Here is a 27,892-nt window from a genome sequence, read left to right on the forward strand (position 1 = left end):
TGAAGATGGCAGAGTGGCTGCCTCTCCCACCATTAGGACACTTCGGCATGGCCTGCCTTTTTTGTGAGACTGTTGAGTTTCATAAGGACACCAACAGTCTCTGGTTCATCTCTCTAACCCCAGCATCTAGTGTGGTGCCTGGCACACAAATGTGGTCTCCGAGCATTCACACGTGTGCATTCTGCACTAATGTGTGCTTACTGTGAGTCTCCTCGAGAGAGAGACAAATTAAGAAGCTTGAGGACAGTTTAACGTTTTTGCCTTGTGCTGTCAACTTAACGGCTACAGATTAGAAAGATCCCCTGAGGTTAGGATTCGATCCCATAGATAGCTATTTTTTTTTTAGCATAAGTTTAATTTTTAGTTTTGCAGTAGTGAATTTATAACCTATTTCTAAATTTAAATTAGCACTTAAATTAAGGATGTGTATTTGGGGAGGCCAGTTGCCTACTTCTTTCCATTGTACTTAGCCCCTCTCAGGCCATGTTTCCCCCGAGTGGAGGAGCCAGAGTGACAACTCATTTTTAAAGCTTCCTCATTTTCCATGGGCTCCCTCCCTAGATACCATTTTCCATAGGGCTCCCCCAACACCATGCATTACAAACAAGGAAGCAAATTGCATTATTAAACAGATAAATAATAAATTGGCATTGAAAATGTATGCAAATTTTTTTCCTTTTATTTTGCTCCTTTCAATTCCAGCATAGTTAACATGCAGTGTTAGTTTCAGGTGTACAGTATAGTGATTGAGCAATTCTGTACATTACTTCATGCTTATGATAAATGTACCCGTAATCCCCTTCACTTTACCAATTCCTCCCCTCACCCCCCCCCAACCAACCTCCATTCTGATAACCATCAGTTCTCAGTAGTTAAGAGTCTGGTTGTTTGTCTCCTTTTATCTTTGTTAGGTTGTTGTTTTTCTTAAATTCCACATATAAGTGAAATCATGTGGTATTTGCCTTTCTCTTATTTCACTTAGCGTTATATCCTGTAGATTCATCTGTGTTTGCTAATGACAAGATTTCATTCTTTTTTGTGGCTAAGTAACATTCCATTATATGTATCCCACATTTTTATCCATTTTTCTATGGATGGATGGTTGGGCTGCTTCCACAATTTGGCTATTGTAAATAATGTTGCATCAACATAGGGGTGCGCATCTTTTCAAATTAATGTTTTAATATTTGGTTAAATAGTGTGATTACTGGATCATAGGGTAGTTCCATTTTTAATTTTTTGAGGAACCTGCATAGTTCTTTTCTGTAGTGGCTGTACCACCAGTCTGTATTCCCACCAACAGTGCGTGAGGGTTCCTTTTCATCCACGTCCTTGCCAATGCTTGTTTCTTGTGTTTTTTATTTTAGTCATTCTGACAGGCATGAGGTGTGATGTGATACCTCATTGTGGTTTTGATTTGCATTTCCCTGATGATCTGTGATGTTTAGCATTTTCTCATGTGTCTGTTGGCCACCTGTATGTCTTTGGAGAAATATCTGTTCATGTCTTTTGCCCATTTTTATTTAGATTGTGTTTTTGGTGAATTGTATAAGTTCTTTATATATTTTGGATATGAACCTTTTATAAGATATGTCATTTGCAAATATCTTCTCTTTGGTAGATTGTCTTTTAGTTTTGTTGATTGTTTCCTTTGCTGTGCAGAAGCTTTTTATTTTGATAATAGTCCCACTAATTTATTTTTGCTTTTGTTTCCCTTGCCTTAGGAGACATATCTAGAAAAATGCTGCTATGAAAAAAAAGTTGCTACAGTCAGTATCAGAGATAATGTGTATGCACTCTACTTCCAGGATTGTTATGGTTTCAGGTCTCAAATTTAGGTCCTTAATCCATTTTTGGTTTATTTTTGCGTATGGTATAAGAAAGTGGTCCACTTTTATTCCTTTGCATGTAACTGTCTAGTTTTCCAAACACCATTTGTTAAAGAGACTGTCCTTTTCACATTGCATAGTCTTGCCTCTTTTGTCAAAGATTGTGTAATCATGGGTTTGTTTCTTGGCTTTCTGTCCTGCTCCATTGATCTGTGTGTGTCTGGTTTTGTGCCAGTACCATATTGTTTTGATTACTACAGATTTGTAATATATCTTGTTTTGGGGGATTGTGATACCCTGTTTTGGTCTTTCTCAAGATCACTTTGGCTATTTGGGGCCTTTTGTAGTTCCATTCAAATTTTAAGATTGTTGTACTTCTGTGAGAAATGCTGTTGGGTTTTGATAGGGGTTACATTCCATCTATGGATTGCTTTGGTTATTAAGGACATTTTAACAATATTTATTCTTCCGATCCATGTGCATGGAATATCTTTGGATTTGTTTGTGTCATCTTCAGTTTCTTTCATCAGGGTTTTATACTTTTTCGGTATCAGGTCTTTTACCTCCTTGGTGAAGTTTATTCCTAGGTGTGTTTATTATTTTTTGGTGCAATTGTAAATGGGATTGTTTCTTTAATTTCTCTTTCTGTTGCTTCATTATTAGTGTATAGAAACGCAATGGATTTCTGTATATTGATTTTGTATCCTGTGACCTTAACTGAATTCATTTATCAGTTCTAGTAGTTTTTTGGTGGTCTTCAGGGCTTTCTATGTATGGAATCATGTCATCTACAGATAGTGAAAGTTTTAGTTCTCCCTTACCAATTTGGTTGCATTTTATTTCTTTTTCTTTGATTGCTGTGACTCGGGCTTCCAATTCTATTCAACATAGTGAAGGTGGTTAAGAGTGAACATCTTTGTCTTGTTCCTGACCATAGGGAGAAAGCTCTCAGTTTTTCACCATTGAGTATGATGTTAGCTGTGGGTTTTTCAGAATCGGCCTTTATTATGTTGAGATACGTTTCCTCTAAACCTACTTTATTGAGGGTTTTTATCATGAATGGATGTTGTGCTTTGTCAGATGCTTTTTCTGCCTCTGTTGAAATGATCATGTGGCTTTTTCCTTCCTCTTGTTGATGTAATGTCATGTTGACTGATTTGTGGATGTTGAACCACCCTTGTATCCCATGAATAAATCCCACTTGATGATGGCGAATGATTTTTTTAATGTATTGTTGAATTCAGTTTGCTAAAATTTGTTGAGTGTTTTTGCATCTGTGTTCATGAGAGATATTGGCCTGTAGTTCTCTTTTTTTGTAGTGTCTTTATCTGGTTTTGATATCAGGATAATGCTGCCTCATAGAATGAATTTGGAAGTTTTCTTCCTCTTTAATTTTTTGGAATAGTTTGGGAAGACTTTGTTTTGTTTTAAGATTTTTATTTATTTGAGAGACAGAGACAGAACGTGAGCCAAGGGGGTGGGTGCAAAGGGAGAAGCAGATTCCCTGCTAAGCAGGCAGCCTGATGAGCGGGGCTCATGACCTGAGCTGAAAGCAAACACTTAACCGACTGAGCCATCCAGCCGCCCCGAAAAGACTAGGTACTAACTCTTCTTTATTTTTTTAAATTTTCATTATGTTATGTTAGTCACCATACAGTACATGATTAGTTTTTGATGTATTGTTCCATGATTCATTGTTTGTGTATAACACCCAGTGCTCCATGCAATACGTGCCCTCCTTAATACCCATCACCGGCCTATCCCAATCCGTCACCTCCCTCCCCTCTGAAACCCTTAGTTTGTTTCCCAGAGTCCATAGTCTCTCACGGTTCATTCCCCTTTCTGTTTACCCCCCCATTCTTCCTTTCCTTCTCCTACCGATCTCCCTGCTATTCCTTATGTTCCACAAATGAGTGAAACCATATGATAGTTGTCTTTCTCTGCTTGACTTATTTCACTTAGCATAATCTCCTCCAGTTCCGTCTATGTTGTTGCAAATGTTGGGTAATCGTTCTGACGGCTGAGTAATATTCCATTGTATATATGGACCACATCATCTTTATCCATTCGTCTGTCGAAGGGCATCTCAGCTCCTTCCACAGTTTAGCTATTGTGGACAGTTCTGCTGTGAACATTGGGGTGCATATGATATGTCCTTCTCAGATGTTAACTCTTCTTTAAATGTTTGGTAGAGCTCACATGTGATGCCATCTGGTCCTGGACTTTTGTTTGTTGGGATTTTTTAAAATTACTGATTCAGTTGCATTGCTGGTAATCACTCAAGTTTTCTATTTTTTCCTGATTCAGTGTTGGGAGGTTATATGTTTCTAGTAATTGATCCAAATCTTCTAGGTTGTCCAATTTATTGGCATATAATTTTTCATAATACTTTAATCCTTTGTATTTCTGTAGTGTTGGTTGGTATTTCTCCTCTTTCATTTCTGATTTTGAGTCCTCTTTTGTTGAGGAGACTGGGCTAAAGGTTTATCAATTATGTTGTTTTTTTTCAAAGAACCAGCTCCTGGTTTCAATAATCTGTTCTATTGTTTCCTTAATTTCTGTTTTGCTTATTTCTGCTCTAATTTTTATTCTTTCTTCTGTTTTTGGGTTTTATTTGTTCTTCCTTTTCTAGCTCCTTTAAGTCTAGGGTTGGGTTTGGGATTTTTCTTCTTCTTGAGGTGAGCCTGTATTGCTATAAACTTCCCTCTTAGAATAGCTTTTGCAATGTCCCAAAGAATTTGGACCCTTACATTTTCATTTTCTTTTGTCTCCATGTATTTTTTAATTTTCTCTTTGATTTCTTGGTTGACCCATTCATTGTTTAGTAGCATGTTATTTAACCTCCATGTATTTGTGTTTTTTCCAGATTTTTTCTAGTGGTTGATTTCTAGTTTCATAGTGTTATGGTAGGAAAAGACACATGGTATGGTTTTAATTTTTTTGAATTTGTTGACTTGTTTTGTGGCCTAATATGTGATCTCTTCTGGGGAATGTTCCATGTGCACTTGAAAAGAATGTGTGTTTTGCTGTTTTAGGATGGAATGTTCAGAATATATCTGCTAGATCCATCTGGTCTATTGTATCATTCAGAGCCTCTTGTTTCCTTGTTGATTTTCTGTTTGGATGATCTGTCCATTGATGTGTGGGGTGTTTAAGTTGCCTACTATTGTATTACCATCAGTTACTTCCTTTATCTTTGTTATTAGCTGCTTTATATATTTGGATGCTCCCGGTTTACAATTATCATATCTTTTTTAAAAAGTTTAAGTAATCTCTACACCCAGCATGGGGCTCGAACTCACAGTCCTGAGATCAAGAGTCACATGCCCTTCCTACTGAGCCAGCCAGGCACCCCCAATTATTGTATCTTCTTATTGGATTGTTCTTTTATGATTATATAGTGTCCTTTGTCTCTCGTTACTGTTTTTTAGTCTCTTTTGTCCGATGTAAGTATTGCTATCTCAGCTTTCTTTTTACTTTCATTTGCATGTAACTGGTTTTCCTTTCCTTCACTTTCAATCTGTGTGTATCTTTAGGTCTGAAATGAGTCTCTTGTGGGCAGTGTGTAGATGGGTCTTACCTTTCATCTGTTCCATCACCTTATATCTTTGGATTGGAGCATTACTCCATTTACATTCAAAGTAATTATTGATAGGTATGTACGTATTTTGTTACTTATTTTATGGTGGTTTTTGTAGTTTTTCTCTGTTCCTTCTCGTTTTCTTTCATGGTTTGCTAGCTTTCTATAGTGATGTAGTTGGGATCCTTTCTCTTTATTTTTTGCATATGTTACTTTTGTGGTTACCATTAGGTATATATAAAACATCTTTTGCATATAGTACTCTATATTAAGCTGATAGTGGCTTAAGTTTTAACCCATTCTTCTCTCCCCTCAATGTTTTTGTAACACTGTGTCATAATTTACATCCTTTTATTTTGTGGATTCCTTGACTTATTTTTCTAGATAATTTTATTGCTTTTGTGCTTCTTACTTTTCTTCATACTACTTGTCTTTCCACTCAGAGTCCCCTTTAACATTTCATGTAGGACTGGCTTAGTGGTCATGAATTCCTTTAACTTTTTGTTTATCTTGAAACTCCTCTCTCCTTCCATTCTGAATGATAGCCTTGCCTTGCTGGATGGAGTATTCTAGGTCTCAGGTGTTTTGTACTTTGTTTTCTTTTTGGCACTTTGTCATGCCACTCCTCTTTGGCCTATGGTTTCAGCTGAAAAAATCCACCTACAGCCATATGGGGTTTCCCTTGTATGTAACTGTTTTCTTTCGCTGCTTTTAAAATTCTCTATCAGTCCTTTTGCCATCTTAATTACTGTGAGTCTTGGTATGGAGTTCCTTGGGCTGTGTTGGGGACTTTCTGATGGCTCCTGGATCTGAAATTGGTTTCCTTTCTTAGATTTGGGAAGTTTTAAGCTATCATTTCTTCAAATAAATTTTCTGCCCGCTTTTCTCTCCTCCTTCTGAGATTCCTGTAATGCGAACGCTATTATGCTTAATGGAGTCACTTACTTTTCGTAGTCTATTTTCATTTTTTTTATTATTTGTTCCTCTCTCCTGTTCAGCTTAATTGCTTTCCATTACTCTGTTTTCCATTACTCTGTTCTCCAGAGCACTTTGTTCTGCTTTCTCTAGTCTATTCCAGTATATATTTTTTATTCCATTATATTTTTAATTTCAGTTACTGAGTTTATCTCTGGTTTTCATGTTTTCTCTTTGTTAAGCACCTCACCAAGGTCAAGTCTTTTCTCAAGCACAGGGAGTATCTCTATGACTAGTTCTTTAAATTCTCTATCAGACATATTACTTAGCTCATTTTTTTTTTTTTTTTTTTTTTTAGGTCTCTTGCTGTGATTTGTCCTTTCATTTGGGACATAGTCCTCTGACTCATTTTATCTAACTAACTCTGTGTCTGTTTCTCTTTGTTAGGAAAGTCAGCTACAGCTCCTGCTCTTGCAAGTAGGGGCCGTATGAAGAAGAGGTCTTGTCGTGTCCTGCTGCACAATATGCCCTGTTCACCAGAACCTGACTCTTCAGGGCTGTCTCCTATGTGTGTTGAGTGTACCCTACTTTGTGGTTGAGTCATGTTTGCCTTCAATCCAGTCATCTGCAGTGGCTCTCTTTGCCACTTGTGGACAGGATTTCATCCCCATGGTGCTAGTGGACCAGTCTGGGGCCACCTTGGGCTTGAGTTGAGTCAGACCAGGTGTTCGCTAGAGATGCAGTAGTTATGGAACTGCCCGTTGCTTTTCCTGTGTTGTCCTCTGAGAAGCTTTCTGTGGTGGGTGGGGCCTACAGTCAGGACTGATGTCTGCTCTCAGTCCACTGCTGGAGCCACAGTTGGGCTGGTGTGTGTGGTTGTCTTTCTTTCCTTCTCCTCAGGGCAGGAGTCACTGTGGAGCGGTTCTGGCCCCTGTTGAGGCTGCTTGCATACTGCCAGACTTATGACACCACTTTGGATGGACTCTGGCCAAAGGCATATTGGAGGGAGCAGGTCTGTAAGAAATAGTAGGGATGGGGCATGCAGTGCCATCCATTTCCCAGCTATCCACTGCTGATCCCACAGTTGTTTGTTTCTAAAATGTTATCAGCTGAGCCATAAGGGAAGCTTGCTGAACACAGTAGTTCTGAGAGAGCCTATGCTTGTGCATTTTTAACGGTACATTTTTTTAAGTGAAATCTAAAGTAATGGATTTGGTTTACTGAAATTTGTCAGTCATAAAACTATTAAAAATAAGTCATTGCATCAGTGGTGTTTACTGCAGAATTACAGACTTTATTAGTAGCTTATCCACAGTTTATATTGACTCACCTTTATAACTAACTAACTTCAGAACTGGAATAGAATTAAAAGCATCAGCATTTGGTAAGCAAGGAAAAGGTATTTCTGCCATTTTTCTTTAATGTGTTTGTTTAACATGTTCAGAATCCTTGTTTTAAAATATGTTAAACATTTCATAATGGAGAAAGACTCTGGGTTGATACAGCAATAACATTGCATAAACTTTTCTATAAGTAAACTTCCTTTAAAACACTGTGGAAAATTTAATAATGACAATTTTAAAAATAATGAACCTGTGTGTTTAATGTCTCCAGTTCTATGTCCAAGTCCAGAAAATAAAGAAGTAAATCTAGTTTAATAATTGGACAATTAGAGATATTAACATCTGTTTTACTGGAGAATTACCAAGGTTCATATAGAAACAAGGGATGGTACAACTATTAATCATACTGACACAGAAAAACCATTAGGCAGCTTGAGGACTTAGCTAATGGTGGAAAGTCTGAGCTGAAATACTGCAGGATGTACAGGTCCTGCACACAGGTGTGATACTGACATGCCTAAACAGCCTCCACGTAGTTGGCCGGCAGCATGCCGGTCCTGCCCGTCCTCTGCACGGTGCCGTACATCCACCCTTCATCAATCGCTTGCACATTCACAATAGCATCTCCATCTCTGAAGGACACCTCATCTGCATCAGCAGCCATATAGTCGTACATGGCACGGAAGATCTTCTATTTGTGAAGATGAAGAAAGGTAAGAAAATATGTATTAGATTTGCAACAGTCAACCCAAATGTCTAATTTTAAGATCTCTTATGACTTACTCCACAAACTTAAGTTGCACAAAAGAAAACGTACAACCACCGCCAGGAAAGTAAAAAGACTATTCACACAATTTGCAAATAATTTCTCCTATTTTGTATCTGGTAAGGGATTACCATCCAGAAAACATAAAGAACTCCTACCATTCAATACTGGAAAAAAGGTGGGAGAGGAGACAAAGGATCTGAATTCTCCAAAGGAGATGTACAAATAGCCCATAAGCTCATGAAAAAAATACTTGACATTACTAATCGTCAGGGAAAACCACAATGAAATTCCACATGACACACACTAGAATGGTGATAATCAAAAAAACAATAATAGGTATTGGGGAGGATGTGGAGAAATTTTATAAACTGATGGGAATGTAAAATGGTGCAGCCACTTTGAAAAGAGTTTTTGCAAGTTCCTCCCATGTTAAATACAGAAGTTAACCGTACTGCAGTCCTATGTATTTACCCAAGAGGAATGAAAACATAGGTCTGTACAATAACTTGTATATCCACATTCACAGCAGTATCATTTATAGCAGCCAAAAAATGGAAGCAACCCAACTGCCTCCCAATGGATGAGTGAAAGAAAAAAGGGTGGTATTTCCATACATTGCAATATTTGGTAATAAAAAGGAATGAGTTACTGCTGTATGATACAATTAGATGAACCTCAGAGCGTTAAGTAGAAGAAACCAGTCATAAAAAACCACATATTGTATGATTTCATTTAGATGAAATGTCTTGCATAGGCAAAGAGACAAAGTACATGAGTGCATCCCTTGGATTGGACAGCGGGGGAGGGAGAGGCTCAGGAAGTGGAGTGACTGTTGAGTACAAGGGGTTTTTTAGAGTGATAAAATGTTATTCAACCACTACTACAATCTAATTTTATAACTAAATGAAATAAAATCGTGGACCTGTACACTTCAAATGACCTTAATAGTATGTTAATATATTCATAAAACCGTGTGTATGAAAAAAGAATGTGCTTATTTTGTATATGGCCTTTTCTTCCCTTTTGAGAAAGTAGTATTGCATGTATCTTTCACGCTGGCAATTTGGGAGCATACTAACAGTAAAAGTTTCTAAACACTATCCTCCACATTTAAAAAAAGAACAAAACGAAACAAAACAAAAAACTAACATGGTAGAAAGGGAAAATGGGGCATTACTAATGGAATAAGGATAAAGTTTCAGTTAAGCAATTTGAATAAGCTCTAGAGATCTGTACATAAGTTTGAACCTACAGTAAACAAGAATGTACTAAACACTTAAAAATGTGGTAAGAAGGTAGGTGTTTTTACAGCAGCAAAATAATTTTTTAAATTGTAACCATCTCTAGACAAAAATAACAAAAATTGAAAGTGTCCAAATTGCCTTCATAGGAGCAGGTACAGGTTAGTAATTTGGTATGTAACCTGCATATTTTTTCCTAGCATTCTGAAATATACATACATATATTCATATTCGAGGATAGGTCCCCCCCCACATATGTGAAACAATTACCGTGATTAATAATCTGACCCATTCTTTCCATTTAATATAGCTTCAGGACTTTTCCATATAAATATAGATCTCATACTTATACTTTTTACTGCTACAGAGAATTCTGTATTTTAGTAAGATCACAAATTAGCCATTTCTATACTTCTGGACATTTAATTGTTAACCATTTTTTCTTACACTAATCCCCTAATGTTTCTCTTTAGGCAAGTATTTCAGAAAAAGCTTGTAAAGGTGAAAGGAGTAGATCGAATGGTATGTGCATTTTAATTTTTTTAAAAATTCACTACCATAATGTTCTAATATAATATTTATTAATTTGCATATTCCTGGCTTGCAGTTATGGTGGACATCTTTTTTTGTTGGCTATTTCTGTCTCTTTTGCTGTAAGTTGTCTAATTCATTTGCTTCCAGGTCTTTCTTATTTTGACCAGAAGGGGAATAATTTGCCAATGTATTTCTGTGTTAGGCTTTTTAGATGTAAATCTTTTTGTTATGTATGCTGGAGATATTTTCTCCCAGTCTGACTTGTTTTTGTTACAAAACATTTAAAATTTTATGGCCAAATATGCAGTCTTTTCTTTCACATTCCTAGGTTCTAGAACCTGCTGATGTAGGCCTTCCTTGTCCCCAGTATTGTAAAATTAGTCTCTACTTTTCTGTACTATTTTACAATTTTGATTTTTTCCCCCTGTTGATTTGTAATTCTTTTAGGGTCCATTTCTGGACCTCATCTATTTTCATATCTATTCCCCTGCTAAATCCATATTTAATGATAATAACTTTATAGTATGTTTTGCTCTTATCTGGTTAATAATTTTCTATTGTCATTTTCAAAATTTACTTGATTATTCTTCCAAATAAATTTTAGAATTAATGTACAGAATGCTTCTAGGATTTTGATTGGAGCTGCCTTGAATTTATGGATTTAATTCAGAAGAAATGACAACTTTACAAGATTCTGTTCCTGAAATATAATGGGTCTCAATACTTATTTAGATCTTTGTCTTTTAGTAAAGAGAGTTTTCTTTATAGTTTTTTTTTAATACAAATACTTTTACTTCAACCCTAAAGAATTATGTTTTTGTGGTATTATGAATGAGTCCAGGGTTTTAAACTAAGAGTTTTAAAAGTAAGCTGGTGAATTGTAAGCATGATTGACTTATCTCTTCAATATATATATTAACAAGGGAGATCTAAGATAATGACACATTTATATGTGTGACACATGTATACATATACATATTCTTGAAGAATGATTCCAAGCAGCAAATACTTTAATGTACTGGGTGGGACCAATGAGCCCCAAGTGATCATTTGTTTAGTTTGTTTTAATTGGAGTTTGGTAATGAAGGCTTTCTGATATTGCTGGTAACATGATGTGTATTAAAAGAGCACTGCATAAAACAGAAGGTTTGGCTCTAAAACAACAACAAAACCCATCCAGAATACTGATAATCATTATTGCACACTGGAAAAGAATGATTCGAGTAAGCTCTTGATTGTCTACTTACCCCAGCAGTAGATGGGTGAGATGGGATAGAGGATACTGTTGTCTGTTGGGTGGCAACTGAAGATGATCGCTGTTGTGGGAGCTCCGTGGTTTTTGCATGTTTGTAAGCTAAAAGGTAGGGGGCAGTAGTTTGTAAGAAGAAAAGGTGACCAGACACCATTTAATCTGTGTTAAACAGCTGAGCAGTGCTCTCTTGTCCCCTCACAATGATTTCCAAGAAAGGAGGCTCTAATAAAGTTAATGAAAAGTGAAACACCTGGTTTCACGTACCTCTCCACAATTCTAGTCTTTTCTCATCAGAAGAAATGATCCAGATTTTTTCATTTTTTTCACTCAAAGCATCTGTGCTAGTAACCCAGCAAGCGGGTGGGCCGTGCATTTGTACCTGAGGAGGTTGCCGAGAAGAAGACCCCACCATCACTGTAGGTGGAGAGGCGCTGATCAGCGGCTTCCGAGTGTTCGGACTTGTCCTCGCCGCCGCTGATGCTCACAGCGCTGGCAGACCGCGATTGCTCCCGGCTCCGGCGCTGCGCTTGTGCTGGGGGGAAGGGAGAGAGGGGGGCAGACGTGAAACAGTCTTGGTGCGCGGTGGGGTGGGTTGATTGCTAAGCATGTTTTCAGTAGACTCCCATGGATTAAACCCTCGAGGGGCGCCTGGGTGGCTCAGTCACTAAGCGTCTGCCTTCGGCTCAGGGCGTGGGGATCGAGCCCCACAACAGGCTCCTCCGATGGGAGCCTGCTTCTTCCTCTCCCACGCCCCCTGCCTGTTTCCCTTGTGTTCCCTCTCTAGCTGGCTGTCTCTCCGTCAAATAAATAAATCTTTTAAAAAAAATTAAATTAAAAAAAAATAAACCCTCGAAACCCTATATGTATGGTTGCCATCCTCGTTTCCACATGACAGCTGAAGTACCTCATCAAAGGTCGTATAGCTGCTAAATAGCACAGCCAGGCTTCAGAATGCCAGAGTCTGTCTCGGAGCAGAACTTCTTCCTTCCACCCTGCCCGTTTTGCCTGGCTCACAAATATATCAGATTCCACCTTCAGCTTCTCCAGAAAGTCCTCCCTTACTTCCAAATTAACGTAAATGCCCATTACCTGAGTATTTGTGTGCAGACCTTTAGAACTACACACGTCAGGGTGTACCCAGTGATCGACTTCTCTCCATCAGCAGACTAGAGTGTGACCCCTTTAAGAACAGACACTACCGTAGTATACATTTTAACGTGAACAGAAGGCATAAACGCATGTGGCTTGTTCTGTTCAATTAACAGCCTTCCTTGATGACATAGGAGTGTTTGGAAAGTTGCCAAAGGTAAATTCATGCTCTTCCCTTTGCTTATGTTTTTTTTCTTATTTCTCCAGTAGAAAGATGTCTACTTTTTCTTCTTTAGAAACAAAATGGTGGTAATGGGGCTTGAAGAAGATTTACACAGAGGCAGTGAGACCGTCTTTCCCTGACTTAAATTTGCCTCGAAGATGATACCATCCCACTAGTCAGCAAGGTGTTTTTATGCTGAAGGACATCTCAACACTGAAAACTCTAGTTTCCTAGAGGTCATTGACCCTAGCCCAATAAATGGTGACCTTCATGTTGTAAGCTATAACATACCATTAACCATGTGTAAGCTTCGTGACTGAATGTTGTCTTCTGCTGGATCATAGTCAAACACTGAGCCAGGATTAGTACGCCAGACACGAAAACCTGCAAGTGAGATCAAGGATCCGAACAGATGTTCTTGGAGGACTCCTAATAGCTTGGAAAGCAAGGCATGAACTTAACCACAGGAGGACTAACACTAATTTAGCTTAATTCTGGTCATGACTTCTCAGAGGAGAACAAAGCATAAGGTAGGAAAGATACCAGCTTTACAAACTGTGAAACAATGGTTTTCTTTCACAGCTGGTGAAAACACAGGCTGAAGTACTTTATCCTTTAGCTTCCTATGGGTAATGCCACTTGTTCTTCGATCCCCTTAGAGTTGTTAGAGTTGATTCCCGCCCTGGGCTTATATACCTGTAATGGTCTCCTGATCCTGGTCATTCCGTTTTTGTTCCATTTCTACCACTTTTCTCTGAATACCTCGGTAGTTAATGTCACTGAAGTCCTGTGTGTTCTTCTTTACTCGTTCGGTGATAGGGTCTGTCACCACTGGTGTGAAGCAACCCTTGTGTTTCTCAAAGTCTTCATGATATTTCACCTGAAATTTCATGAATTGATTTTGTGAAAATATGATGATGTGATCATTTCCTTTTCCACATGGTCCAGCAGACTGGTCCATCAGTCCTTAAGAGTTTCTGACTCACCGTTGAGATGTGGCGTTGGGTCTCCCGCACCCGTCTCATCTCTGGAGTGTCCAAGACATAGGCAGCTTTGCCTTGTATTTGTTTCCGGAAGCTATCAGAGTAAAGAACCTGAAAGAGGAGACACCATGAATTCAGTTACAGGTCATGGTAGTGTTCTAATTTTAAAGCCTCAAAAACTTTTCCAACACATGGAGATAAAAAGTAGTTGGGGAGGGAAGTTTGAGTCATCTGAAAGGACCCAGTGATATTCTTGATAACAGCAGGACAGATAAGCATGAGGACCAATGGGCAGGGCTCTCATCAGGAGAAAAAGGACATGTTTTGACTTTGAAAATGCAACTTTTAATTTTCAAAGGAGACAAAACAGAATTTCAGAGAGGATAGGAAGAAAGTGGTCTCCGGAATTTGCTAGGAATTGCAGCACCAGCAGATTGGATGGTATTTGGCACTAGATCGGATTCTGACATTCAAAACAACTATCCTTTTAAATTCTTTAAAGTTTAATTAAGTAATCTCTACCCCCAGCATGGTGCTTCAGCTCACGACCCTGAGGTCAAGAGTCGCATGCTCTTCTGAGCCAGCCGGATGTTCCAAACAACTATCCTTTTCAACAAGTGATCATTGTCATAGGTTTATGCACAGATTTCATAAACCAATGTTAATACAGAAATCAAAGTCCTCCAGACATGAAAAACCCAAAATATCAAAGCCAAAGAAGACATCCGTCTCAGAGTATTACCTGTTTCATAGAGTACCTTAATAATAAAGGGGAGCAGAACATTCAGGATGTTAGGAAGTCAGTTTGTTACAGTTGGTTATGTAAGACTACCCCCCCCAGTAAAATAAAAGGAAGAGAAAACATTGGCAATTGTTATTTCTTAGTATGATCATTTGGAATTTAAAAGCACAGTTGTGTTAATTTTAATGTAAATTTTCAATTGAATAAGGTGCACATTTTTATGGTGTTAAAATGTTATTTTTCAAGATGTTGCATTTTTTTTCATTTCATTTTAGTGTGCTTTCCAGTTGAATGAGAAAGGCGTGTTTATATGATGTTAAAATGTTATTTTCCAAGTCGTTGCACTACTCCTGTGTTTAATCCTAGACAATACCGAGCTAATGTTTTCTTGGTTGCGCTTAGCTCGCTCCATCTCTGGAGTGACAGGTGTCGGAGTTGCTTTTCTCATATTCTCTTTGTATAATACCTAGAGGAGCCAAGAGAGCATCCAGACATCAGAGAGCAGAAAACCAGTTCTGAAAACCATCATCTAGCTGATGTTACAGCTCAATTATATCACACTCTATAAGAAACACGTCAGGAAGATGAAGCCATTAAAATGTTATTGTATAAAGCACAAGATGAAGAAAGAAATTAGGTTGAGCTGGTGGGGTTGTTTTGTTTTTAAGTGGGTAAAGAATTTCAAAAAATAAACCAAAGTTTTGGGAAAACTGTGAGATAAATTAGTGACATAACCATATTTGCCAGGCTTATTAAAAGTGTAACAATTTCTTTTTTCCTCTCCGAAATACCGAGCTAAAGTTTTCTTGATTGCGTTTGACTCTTTCCATCTCAGGAGTAAAGGGTGTAGGGGTTGCTTTCCCCAGGTTCTCTTTGTATAACACCTGTGAGATACAAAGTTGGACCCGAAAATCATGAAGAGGCCATATTCAGGCTATTAAACATAATGCAATTTGGGGGAGAAAACTCCATGTTTAATCTGTTACATAAGTGAGAACAGCTCTGAAGAAGAAAGCTTAAAAACAGTTAATGGCAATAGTAAGTATCATATATCATTTACAGGAGATTCTAAAAAACTGGCATTTTGCTTTTTTTTAACCTGGGACGGAGTTAGGAGCAGGCCAAACTGCAGGGGTTACTTTGCAAAATTAAAAGCACTTTCATTTCTCAAGACAATACCGAGCTAATGTTCTCTTGATTGCGTTTGACTCTCTGCATCTCTGGCGTGACAGGGGTTGGGGTGGCTTTCCCCACATTTTCTTTGTACAAAACCTATGCGAGTCGAATGGATCCAAAAAGGCAAAAAGAAAAAAAAAATCACAGTTACCAAAAGATTAAACGGAATAGATAATTTGTTATGAGGCTCAGGGTGCCAAACCATTTGGGCAATAAGGTTAGGTGGAAAGGAGTGTGTTTCCCAAGTTGAGCGTAGTTACAGCAAGACACACATTTCCAGGGTAGGACTGTGCCCTGAAATCCTGGCAGACTGCAAGGCAGAACTTGCAAGGTGCCCAAAAGGGATGAGAGACGGCCTTCATTTTACTGCTCATCTATGCATTTCAAGCACCAGACAGATCATCTTAACAGGACTTAGGGGAAATGCACTTGACTGACACCGAGAAGGTGGGTCTGCTCCCTGTATGGCAGCACTTAAACTCATATAGACACATCCATAAATTGTGGGCCCACAAACAAGGATTCCTCCTTTGTCCCCCCTGCAGTCATCTGTGCTCTGCCTCCTGCTTTAGTTCATCCAACTTATCACTAAAGAAAAGCGCTTTCAGCAATGAAATCACTAGCGCCATGATAAATCCTTTACCTCAAGTGTCTCCCTTCAGTGTCAGTCATGGGGACACGGGAAGTTTGGGAAATGGCGTTCAAGAATGTGGTGGTTCTTAAAGTGGGGTCCCTGAATAGCAAGGTCAGCATCACCTGAGCACTTGCTAGAATGCAAATTTTCTGGCCCCCACCCCAGATGTACATAATGGGAAACGGGGGGGCGGGGGGGGGCTGGACCCAGCAGTCTGACTCCAAACAATCACATGGGAGATTTGAGATTGTTAGAACTTGATTTTGTTGTTAATACAAGCAAACTAAAAAAAAAAGTGGTTTTTTAAAAAAAATTTTTTTTTTTTTTTTTTTAAATACCAGATGAAATAGAAATGCCATTATCCTTGGAGGAGAGGCTCAGGGGTTATTTTTCCCAAGGTCTCTTTGTCTAAATCTGACAGGGTAAATTAGAACCTAAAGTCATAGGTACAAAAACAGAAAATAACTCGTTTTCCAGAAAGATCTCTCATACCTACCATGCCACCCCCCAAATTTCAGGAGTATGTAAAACAAAGAGACCTTGAGGATAGTAGATAGTAAGTTCGGGGACAGATGAGCAAAAGTACATTTTATTGGAAAATCTGTTACTTCCTGATATTAGAACTTTATAGATTAAAGCAATCTTGTTATTATGGGGTTAAAGCCAAGAGTAGCCTTCTAGGAGAGAAGGATAAATGGGATCAACAAAATTTAAGTTGTTTTTAAAAAGTAGGATTAATAAGTATTATTTAAATCATTAAAGAAGTAGCTTTATGTTTTCTTGCCAAAGTACCGAGCTAATATTTTCTTGATTGTGTTTGACTCTCTCCATCTCTGGAGTGACAGGTATAGGGGTTCCCTTGCCCATATTTTCTTTGTACAACACCTGTGTAATGAGAAAGCATTCAGGAAAAAAAAAAAAAACGTAAGTAACATTACATTTGTTGTAAGATTTTAAGTGTGAGTTCAACTTCCTTGTTACCAAATGACACAGTAGTCCAGGGAGCCAGGAGTTACAGTTTGGCAAGCTGCCACAAACTACTTTAATGGCGGCCATGGTTGGGCTGGGGAAGCAGAGTCTCTAGGGTAGCAAGGACCTTAGGAGCTGCTGGGGAAAGGCTGTCAGTTATTCATGTTATTTTGTCATTTCTATGAGTACAGTGCCTCCCAACAATTCCATGGGGGTTTGAGATGTTAGAACTCAGTTTTGTTGTTATCCAAGCAAATTAAAAAAATATACTTAAAAATACTAAATGGAATCGATATCAGAATTAACTAAAATGTTCTAAAAAGTTGACTCCAAGTAGTAACATAAAAATGCAAAAAGTATTGTCCTTTTGCTAAGTGAGATATATTAGAAACAAAGGAAGGGTAGTGGGTTTTAAAAACGAATAATGTTAAGTATTATATAATTATGAGGTTAAGTGGCATCTTCTTTTCCCTTTCTTTCCAAAATACCGAGCTAAGGTTTTCTTGATTGTGTTTGACTCTCTGCATCTCAGGAGTGATGGAGATTGGAATTCCTGTCCCCAGGTTTTCCTTGTATAGCACCTGTATGATAAGCATCCAGAACAAAAAGAACGATCAACCACTTTCCCCTTTTGTGGAGAAGTGGGGAGAAGAAGGGCAAAGAGGAAGAAAATAGGTAGGAGGAAGGGAAATACCAGAAGCTTCTAATCCAACCTGTAGGAGCGTAAAGTCATAAGTAAGGGAATGCAGGAAAGAGCGGCAGAAAACTAAGAGATAGGAAAGGAAAGTTTTGTTACTTTTGTTGTTTGAATTAATCTCTGCAGCGCCCAGCAAGAGTGCACCATGAATAGGAACAATTAGTCCCTGCCAGTTTGTTATGAGGAAGAGAAAAAAAGTAAGAGACAAAAGAACCAAGGAAGTTATTTTTGATTTGGATATGTTATTAATAAACCACATAAGGATATTTGGGTTTTTATAAACATTGTATATATAAAGATACATGTGCACAAACCTTCTTTTGTTGACTTTCAAAAGAAGTCCAAGTATTTAGTTTGGGTGAACATATGGGGAAGAATTAATTATTTTTAAAGCAAATGGAGAGCAATGACAAGATGCTAAAAAAAGAAACTTGACAGTATCTATACGAATACCAGTAGGGACAGAGAAGGTTAGAACAGGAAGTGAGGCCAATACTCCGATCTTTGCTAAATACATTTTTGTAAGCTTTACATCCAGATCAAATTTGCCAAAGCAGGATAAATGTGGGTGCTTAGACACTGAGAAGGTTATGTTTTTAAAGGCTAGGATATATACCGAACACTTTTCTTTTTTTAAAGTCAAATGATGGTATTAATGTTTAACCAAAATGGGGAAACGGATTCACAGGAGATGGCAGCATTAAGTTGTGAACAAGACATGTCAGAGTTTTTATTGGGATAAGCTGATTAGATTTAAAATATAGCCATTAATTTTTGGTTTAAAAATAGTTAAAGGGATTTTTTTTCTTTTAAATACCGAACTAAAGTTTTCTTGATTGTGTTTGACTCTCTCCATCTCTGGAGTGATGGGAATTGGGATCCCTTTCCCGAGGTTTTCTTTATACAACACCTGTACAACACAAGAAAGCATCCAGAAAAAACAAGCGCAGTCAAAACAGCCCTTTCATCTATCCTGTAGGGACCCTAGTATGAGACTACAGACATCAAACAGAAAAGACAAATTCACCAAGTCGACCTGTCTCTTCAAACACAAATCGGGATGAGAATCAGCTCTATTTCCTTAACTACAGTGCCAGTGTATTTGATATTCACCTCACTATTAACTCATGTTATATTGAAGGTTTGTTTTCTGTGTTGGGAATTAAGGAAAAAATTACAAATAGTTTTATAAGAGCACTAAAGTGCTTAGTGTACAATAGAAAAATTATCTTTTAATTAGATTGGCAAGTACTTATTTTCCCTCCATAGAACATCTGTTTTGCAGAATAACAGGTATTTAAAACCCCAGGCCAAATCTATGCAGTATAGCAAAACTGGTCTTTGTTGAGTAAATTCAAGTTGTGGAGGTGGCCAAGTCTGGAAGTTAATGTTTTAATACACAGTACTATTTATTTCCCATAGAATCTTAAAAACTCTGTGTACCACTGGACAATTTTGCCTAAATGAAATTTGTGTAACAATGAATACAAGTGGTTACTTAGGAAAAAAACAATTGTCCAGGATCATTAAGATCTCAGATCTAAATAACAATATACTTACTCTAATATAGAAGAAAATAATTAAAATACAATTTTGAAAATTAATGCAAACCTTAATTCTTCCAAAAGAAGAAATCGTCACCACCACCACCACCACCATCATCATCCCACAGGGAAAACAGTGAACATTCCAAAAATGATATTAATTTACACTGACAATTTAACAAAGTTGAAAGGTTGTTAGTGAATAGTAATTAAAGGAAAACAAAACCAAAAGACAGTGGGACCAAAGAAAGTTACTGATCTAATCATGAAAAATCAAACTTTTTCAAAGTATTTGAACTCACAATTAAAAACCACTTTGGATCAAACCTGTTCCACCCTCTTCCTCCCCCCCAAAAAAATTCCAGCTAAATTTTCCTATTAACATTTGATTTTCTATCTCAGGCAAATAACTCTTAAGATCCTTCTACAGAAGTTTCACAGACTATCCTAGAATTTTTCAGCAATACTAATGAAATAAAAAGTAGCATTAAATATAAATTTATGATCTGATTTGTGTATTTAAAAGAAATCAGAAGGATTTCTAGTCATGGAATGGTTTGTTTATTAGCACAAGTATCAAGATAAGGCTGCTTTGGGTTCTGATACTGAGCCTTCTTTTTCTGTCCTGTCTTTATCCAGATAGGGTCTAGGTTAAGGCAACCACCGTTCCCAAACAAGAGCCACTATTTCTACATGTGGCCTCAAGTACTGTGTCTTTGAGCAACACTAACTCAGAAGCATCTTAAATAAAGAGTCTCGAGTAAATGATAGCTATAGCGTTTGGGTTTTTTGGACATCAATGAACTTCAAAAGTCCCAGCAGCAACATAAAAGTTGAAAAGAGGAGGAAAGGAACCAATTAAAAGTTTTAAGGGACTATTATGGGATGTATAAAATGTTAGAATCAAATGGTAAGTAAAAGACGTGGAAAACAGAATTCAGTTTATGAAATTTTAAAAATGTTAAATTGATTATTTTAAAGGGACCAATAGAAGTTTGTTTTTTTAGAAAATGATTATTTTTTTATATTTTGAATTAAAGGAGCTTTCTCCCGAATACCGAGCTAAAGTTCTCTTGATTGCGTTTGACTCGCTCCATCTCAGGAGTGACAGGAATGGGGGTCCCCTTGCTCAAGTTCTCTTTGTACAATCTGTGTGCACAAAACCAACAATCACATCAGCTTTGACCCATCTTTTAGGTAACTTGATCTTCAAAACAGTCCCTAAAAGTATTTTTGTTTTTCATAATAGCATAAAATAGGCCTAAACAACTTTAAGAAATAGAACAACTGACCACCTTTGAAGTTCAGTCACGCCCAGTGTGCTGTCTCTGAGTGGCATTAATAAACGCATAGCTGCCAGGCTACAGGCAGGAGTCACTTACACTAATACAGGTGACCTCTCTCAGAGACAGAAGGATGAGGCCTTAGCAAACAGTGTTCAAGTTAATTGAAATTAATATCCATAATGAGTTGTTGGAGACTCTAATTAGGGAACCAGAGAAAGGTTTGGGGGGGATAAAATAAATGTTAATAGATATTAAAAGCTAAATAAATAATAGCTTTCGATGATCCTTAAACTATTCCAAAGGGAAGCTCATTTATAGCTTACATGGCATACAAAAAAATAGCTGAGCCACATTTCTGACTTCATGGTAAATTGTTCTGCCATCTCTTGAATGAAAATATTTAAGAATCACATTCTTTTACAAAAAGCCACAAACAAAAAATACATCAGAGCCAGAATAAGCACAAAGAAAATTCTAGTTAACATTGACCTTTTGAAGGGATGTTAGACTTTTACTGTTGACTTGTGTCACACAAGTTAGAAACACCTGTTGTTACTAAAAGGAGGGTTTAAGGGGAAAAAAAAATACTGAATATTATGGGTTTTTAAGGAAAGGGATCTGTCGTTATGTTTTAGGGAAAACACAGTTAAAATTTCACACCAGAACTCAAGTAAATACTAAATTAGATTTGGGTTGAAACCTGAGGTAATATTTGATATCATTATTTTCATTATATGAATTTAGTAATTTTACAGGAAGAAAAATCATATGTTTGTAACGTGTTAAAANATATCATTATTTTCATTTATGAATTTAGTAATTTTACAGGAAGAAAAATCATATGTTTGTAACGTGTTAAAAATATTATTTTAAATAAGAATTAAGGGATTTTATTTTTTGCCCCCCTAAGAAATACCGAGCTAAAGTTCTCTTGATTGCGTTTGACTCGCTCCATCTCAGGAGTGACAGGAATGGGGGTCCCCTTGCTCAAGTTCTCTTTGTACAAAATCTGTGTGCACAAAACCAACAATCACATCAGCTTTGACCCATCTTTTAGGTAACTTGATCTTCAAAACAGTCCCTAAAAGTATTTTTGTTTTCATAATGGCATAAAATAGGCCTAAACAGCTTTAAGAAATAGAACAACTGACCACCTTTGAAGTTCAGTCACGCCCAGTGTGCTGTCTCTGAGTGGCATTAATAAACGCATAGCTGCCAGGCTACAGGCAGGAGTCACTTACACTAATACAGGTGACCTCTCTCAGAGACAGAAGGATGAGGCCTTAGCAAACAGTGTTCAAGTTAATTGAAATTAATATCCATAATGAGTTGTTGGAGACCTTAATTAGCGAACCAGAGAGAGACAAAGAGAGGTTTGGGGGGATAAAATAAATATTAATAGATATTAAAAGCTAAATAAATATTAGCTTTCAATGATCCTTAAACTATTCCAAAGGGAAGCTCATTNGGAACCAGAGAAAGAGAGGTTTGGGGGGGGATAAAATAAATGTTAATAGATATTAAAAGCTAAATAAATATTAGCTTTCAATGATCCTTAAACTATTCCAAAGGGAAGCTCATTTATAGCTTACATGGCATACAAAAAAATAGCTGAGCCACATTTCTGACTTCACGGTAAATTGCTCTGCCATCTCTTGAATGAAAATATTTAAGAATCACATTCTTTTACAGAAAGCTACAAACACAAAAAATACATCAAACAGAGCCAGAATAAGCACAAAGAAAATTCTAGTTAACATTGACCTTTTGAAGGGATGTTAGACTTTTACTTTTGACTTGTGTCACACCAGTTAGAAACACCTGTTGTTACTAAAAGGAGGGTTTAAGGGGAAAAAAAAATACTGAATATTATGGGTTTTTNCACTTTTGACTTGTGTCACACCAGTTAGAAACACCTGTTGTTATTAAAAGGAGGGTTTGGGGGGGGGAAACACTGAATATTATGGGTTTTTAAGGAAAGGGATCTGTCGTTATGTTTTAGGGAAAACACAGTTAAAATTTCACACCAGAACTCAAGTAAATACTAAATTAGATTTGGGTTGAAAACTGAGGTAATATTTGATATCATTATTTTCATTTATGAATTTAGTAATTTTACAGGAAGAAAAATCATATGTTTGTAACGTGTTAAAAATATTATTTTAAATAAGAATTAAGGGATTTTATTTTTTGCCCCCCTAAGAAATACCGAGCTAAAGTTCTCTTGATTGCGTTTGACTCTCTCCATCTCTGGAGTGATAGGTGTTGGGGTTCCTTTCCCCAAATTTTCTTTGTACAAAACCTGTGAGATACAAGAAAGTACCCAGAAGACATTCAAAACAGGCACAAAGATTAAGGAAGGGAAAAAATTAGAGGCAGGTAGTTTGCGTGAAGAGGGAGTCTTTCAGTGAGTAATATTTAGTAAGCATAATGCTTTTACTTTTTCTTCACAACTTTAATGGTGAATTCTACCATGCTAATTCTGGGGATAAAAAAGTACAACACAAAGCATTGGGTTATAGGAAATGAGTATAATGATGAGGAATCTTGTGTTAATTCTACTTACAGTATTTCAGATCTAAGTTTTCACACTTGTGAGTTGCTAAAAACGTTAAAGTACCACCAGAAAAGCAAGTCACTCTATAAGTCCAGATGGTTTTGGTCAGGTAATAACACCCCCCCCAACACACACACACACACACACACACACACGATTGTTAAGATGTTACTTTTTAAAAAGGGATAATGGGTTATCGTAGTAGACTTAAGTGGGGAAACAGAGCTTCTTATTTGATAAATTTGTAAATACCGAGCTAAAGTTCTCTTGATTGCGTTTGACTCTCTCGATCTCTGGAGTGACAGGGGTTGGAATGCCTGTTCCCAAGTTTTCTTTGTACATAACCTGTAGAAAATAATGAGAATAGCCAAAAAGGGGAAATGACCAGGCTGTTTTGGATTACAGCTGCATCTGTGGGCTCTGTGGTGGAAACTCCTAAAGGGAATCTAGCTTTCAAGTATGACACTGAGGGAAGAATGGAAAGAAATTCCACAAATATTTATGTTCTCTCTTCAAAAGTAACCTCACTACCCTTGAACACTTGGTACTAAATTATGCATTTTCTATTGTCAACACTTAGAACATTCCTAAAATGCATTAAAAAGTAATACACTCAACAATGAGAAAAATCTAACCATTTCATAGCATTTAGTATTAGTAGCTCCACATTAGATTTGTTCTTAATAAATAGGTTACTTGGTTTAAAATTTTCTAATCATGTGATACTCTATTCCTTCAGGGTTGGGAATTTTGTTTTGTATTTTCTACTGACAATTCCTAGGGGTTCCCTAGTCCGTAGGTACTCTTAATATATGAGGAGACTTAAAAGTATATTTTCCAGAAAGAGCATCTTTCCTTGAAATTTCTACTGAGGGTTGTTAGATCATGTAAACTAGTGTTTTTCAAACTGAGGGAAGGTCCCTATTTTTTTAGGGGTTGTATCAAAAGTCTATACATTTTAATGAAAAGAGTAAGAACCTCCTGAACCTCCGGCCCCTTCTTTTCCTTCTTCCCTTTTAACGTTAAGAATTGTCAGCCTAAAGGAATGAATGAATTCTTTTTAAATAAATGGGTTTAATGGTGTACTTGAGCATGGGGTGGGGAGAAACATGAACAACACAGGGGGCTTCAGTCACAGATTAATTCCCAAAATCACTGACAGACTGGTGGTGATATCTTTGTTTTGCTGGGAAACTTTCAGGGATCTTTAAAAATCTACTGTTTTAGTACAAAGTTGTGTTTCTTTACCCAGCAAGGCAGCAGAACCAATCACGGATAACAGAAAAAAAAAAACAAAACATAATCCGGGAAAGAAAGGAAGCTGCCATCAAAAGTGACTAAGGAGTTTTCTTGATTTGTGGACACAAAACTCTAAATGAAATTTGTACAAGGAAGCCAGAATATAAGTTCTGTATAAGTATACGTATATCATATATAATTATGTATATTATATAAAATTAAAATTTATATACCAATTATCTAAGATATATATAATATTTTGTGTTTCTCTATGTTTATATCTTTTAACTGGAGATCATTCCGATAACCTTATTACTACCGTTGGCACATTTTACTCTAGAAACCGCAGGCATGATCATTAATCAAGAAGCCAAGTCCCTTCTGCTCTCTGATGGTGTGAAGACAGAGGTTTCTTATCTAGGGTGGAGGGAGGTTCACACCATTCCCAAGGCCTGGGAAGGAGGGATGACAGAGAGCCAGGGGGCTATTGGGAGGTGGCTGATTGCACAAATGCGTGCTGAGCACACGGGCCATTACCGAGCTAATGTGCTTCTGTGTCTCCTTGACTCGTTTTACTTCAGGCAGGTCAGGGATTGGAGTTCCTTGTCCAATGGCTTCCTTATACTTCACCTGCAGATATAAAAACGGAAATACGTGCATGTGTTTGGTTAGTAGCCTGCAGTTTGTAAAGTCACAATTTAAATAGTAGGAACTCTATACTTAGTGTGCACGGGGCTCCGTTCCGACACTGGGTTGGAGAACCATGCCACGGGCAAGGACTCTTGGTCTCTCTCCTGTCTGTTTGGGGTGGGGAGGAGGCGGAGTCCATACTCACACTGTAGCCCTCTACCTATCCCGTGCACTCATGTTTTTATCCCCAGCAGTTCGTTTGGCTAGGACAGATACAGTCACAACAAACATCCAGGAAGGCTGAATTTTCGACTTTAACATATTCTACTTTCTTACAAGTGACAAGGAGTCTCTCCTCGACTAAACTTCATCCAGGGTCCTCTGAATCTTCTTCCCAACTAGGCCTCGACTTTTGGACTTCTATCTTTGTATCACCTGATTTTAGCAAGAATCCCGCTAAGTTAGTTTAGCCAGAATCCCTCTACCTTTGGTATGTCCTCACCCATGATATCCGACCAAATTTCTTACCCACCAGCCCCACCAGGCAATGTCTGGTCACCCTGGCCTACTGCCAGCGAGAATCATGTTAGGTAGGTTCAGCCAGACCCCCCCCCTTACCCCTGACATTTGCTCTGATCTTCTATCCTCCCCCTGCCTCCTTATCCACCCTGCCCCCACCCCGATTATAAATCCTTTTCCTTGCAGTGTTTGGAATTGAGCCCAGTTCTATACTGAGATCTCTTTCCCCTATTGCAACAGTCCTGCATAAAATCTGTTTTTACCACTTTAACCACTGCCCAGCTCTGGGTTTGCTCTGACACCAGCCTCTCGGTTTCCCACAGGTAACCTCCCCTCCTGCTCGGCTGCGCTGACTGTGGGAGGGCCCTCGCCACGGGCACCTACTTCAGCAGCTTCAGCGGCTTCTGGCGACAAAAGTAGATTGAGTGCAGCTCAGCCCTCAAAGTAAATGANGGGGCGGTGCGGGAGGGGGCATCTTTACCGAGCTAATGTGGTCCTGTGTTTCCTTCACTCTCATCATCTCAGGGGTCTTTCCAATCGCCGTTCCAGGCGAGACATCCTCTTTATATAAAACCTGGGGCATTCAGAATCAGGACAACATTACACAGAAGAAAAGAAAGCCCAGCAATTCTCGGAAGACTAGGAAATACAGCTTCTGTGAAAACAAAAGACACTAGAGAATGTTCTTAGCCGTGTACCGGAGGATCTGACGTCTTCCACGTCAGTATCAGTAACTCCAGCCATATGTACAACACAGACAACTTTCCAGATCTTGAGATTTAAGATTATTGTACTGTATTAATACAGGATGAGAAAAACCAGGAAAATGTTGATTTGAAAAGACCCTTTCCATATGAAACACAAAATCCATTAAAGAAGTGGGAAGTCAGTTATTCTGGGAAAGGATAGTAAACGAAATCACAATGTCAAAAAGAAATCCATCTTCATGGAGCAAGACAGCACATGTTACTGGTCTGGGATTAAAAGAATTAAGAAGAAAGAGAAGTTACTTTGTTAGCAGATTTAGCGTGTTATTTCAAATGGTCTCTGGAGTGAGGTTTTTAGAGCAAAGTATGGGAAATTTTAACAAATAACTGCTAGTATTAACTGGGGAGGTTAGATGTGAATTGTCTGAATCAACATGAGGCTGGCATATTTTTAAAGAGGAAAATGGAATTATTAGGTTAGCATTCAATGGAAAAAAATAGTAAATATACCGAGCTGAAATTCTTTTGATTTTCTTTAACACGCAGTATTTCTGGCGTGTCTTGAACAACTGTAATTTTTCCTTTACTGTTTTTGAGGTCACATTGGTACTGGAGCTATGAAGAAAGAGTAAACATCTTGTTAAGATTTCAACATTTTAAAATATAGTTTAAATTATCTCTATTGTGTAAGGGAAGTAAAATCCAAACTAAAACAAAAACCAAATGTCTATGCCACAACAATCATGGTCTGATAGCTAACGGGAAATTCTTTAATAAGAATTTTGAAAAAAAAATTTTTAAACCCTAAAAATGGATAAGTGTCAAGTTAGATTTTGAAAAAAAAATGCGTCCCTTCCTGAATTAATTTTGAAAAGACAGATGTCACCACCGATGGAAGATGGAGATAGTTCACATATGGTGACGAAAAGCCACTAACAAAGCAGTGGGTCTTTCACACTATGATTTGGGGAATATCATGGAGCACATGTTTCCTGCGCCCCAGGTGGGAGTTGTGTCGGGCTGCTCCACAGCCCCACGGCAGAGGGGAGGCCCACTGTGTACGCCCAGGGGCAACCACCGCGCCTACCTTATCCCAGGTATCAGGGGGCTGCGTCTTAGAGTCAATACAAACTTACAAGGCTGAAGTTCTTTTGGTTCTCCCGGACTCTATGTATCTCTGGGGTGTCCAAAACAGTCTCATAATAGGACATGCATTTCTCTGCATCTTCCTTGTACTTTTTCTGAGAATAGATTCCAAGAAATAAGGATGGTGAATTCCACAGGGATCTGGGCCAATGGGCCCTACAACTGCCGATCCTGCTCAGCAGAAGGAAAGTCCTTTGTAGTTTTAGGACTGCTCATGCATGTTGGGGAGGTCTAAAGCATGCATGGTCAGTGAGTGACATGCATTTGCTTTCCGGGAGAGCTGAGCAT

General features: G+C 37.9%; 1 protein-coding gene across 1 annotated transcript in view; it reads right to left on the reverse strand.

Moving 5' to 3' along the window:
* Positions 1–7,998: 7,998 nt before the first annotated feature.
* The window catches only part of NEB (nebulin), a 204,807-nt gene continuing 184,913 nt past the window's right edge, over positions 7,999–27,892 (reverse strand). Inside the window, 16 exon segments of the mRNA XM_034654568.1 lie at positions 7,999–8,358; positions 11,459–11,565; positions 11,843–11,995; positions 13,067–13,159; positions 13,472–13,655; positions 13,762–13,869; positions 14,874–14,966; positions 15,292–15,384; positions 15,680–15,772; positions 17,103–17,195; positions 23,016–23,108; positions 23,616–23,708; positions 25,140–25,232; positions 26,233–26,325; positions 26,969–27,073; positions 27,595–27,699. Of these exon segments, the coding sequence (XP_034510459.1) occupies positions 8,185–8,358; positions 11,459–11,565; positions 11,843–11,995; positions 13,067–13,159; positions 13,472–13,655; positions 13,762–13,869; positions 14,874–14,966; positions 15,292–15,384; positions 15,680–15,772; positions 17,103–17,195; positions 23,016–23,108; positions 23,616–23,708; positions 25,140–25,232; positions 26,233–26,325; positions 26,969–27,073; positions 27,595–27,699 (1,773 nt within the window). The 3' untranslated portion in view covers positions 7,999–8,184.

The sequence above is a fragment of the Ailuropoda melanoleuca genome, chromosome 2 (assembly GCF_002007445.2).
Source record: "Ailuropoda melanoleuca isolate Jingjing chromosome 2, ASM200744v2, whole genome shotgun sequence".
Taxonomy (NCBI): domain Eukaryota; kingdom Metazoa; phylum Chordata; class Mammalia; order Carnivora; family Ursidae; genus Ailuropoda; species Ailuropoda melanoleuca.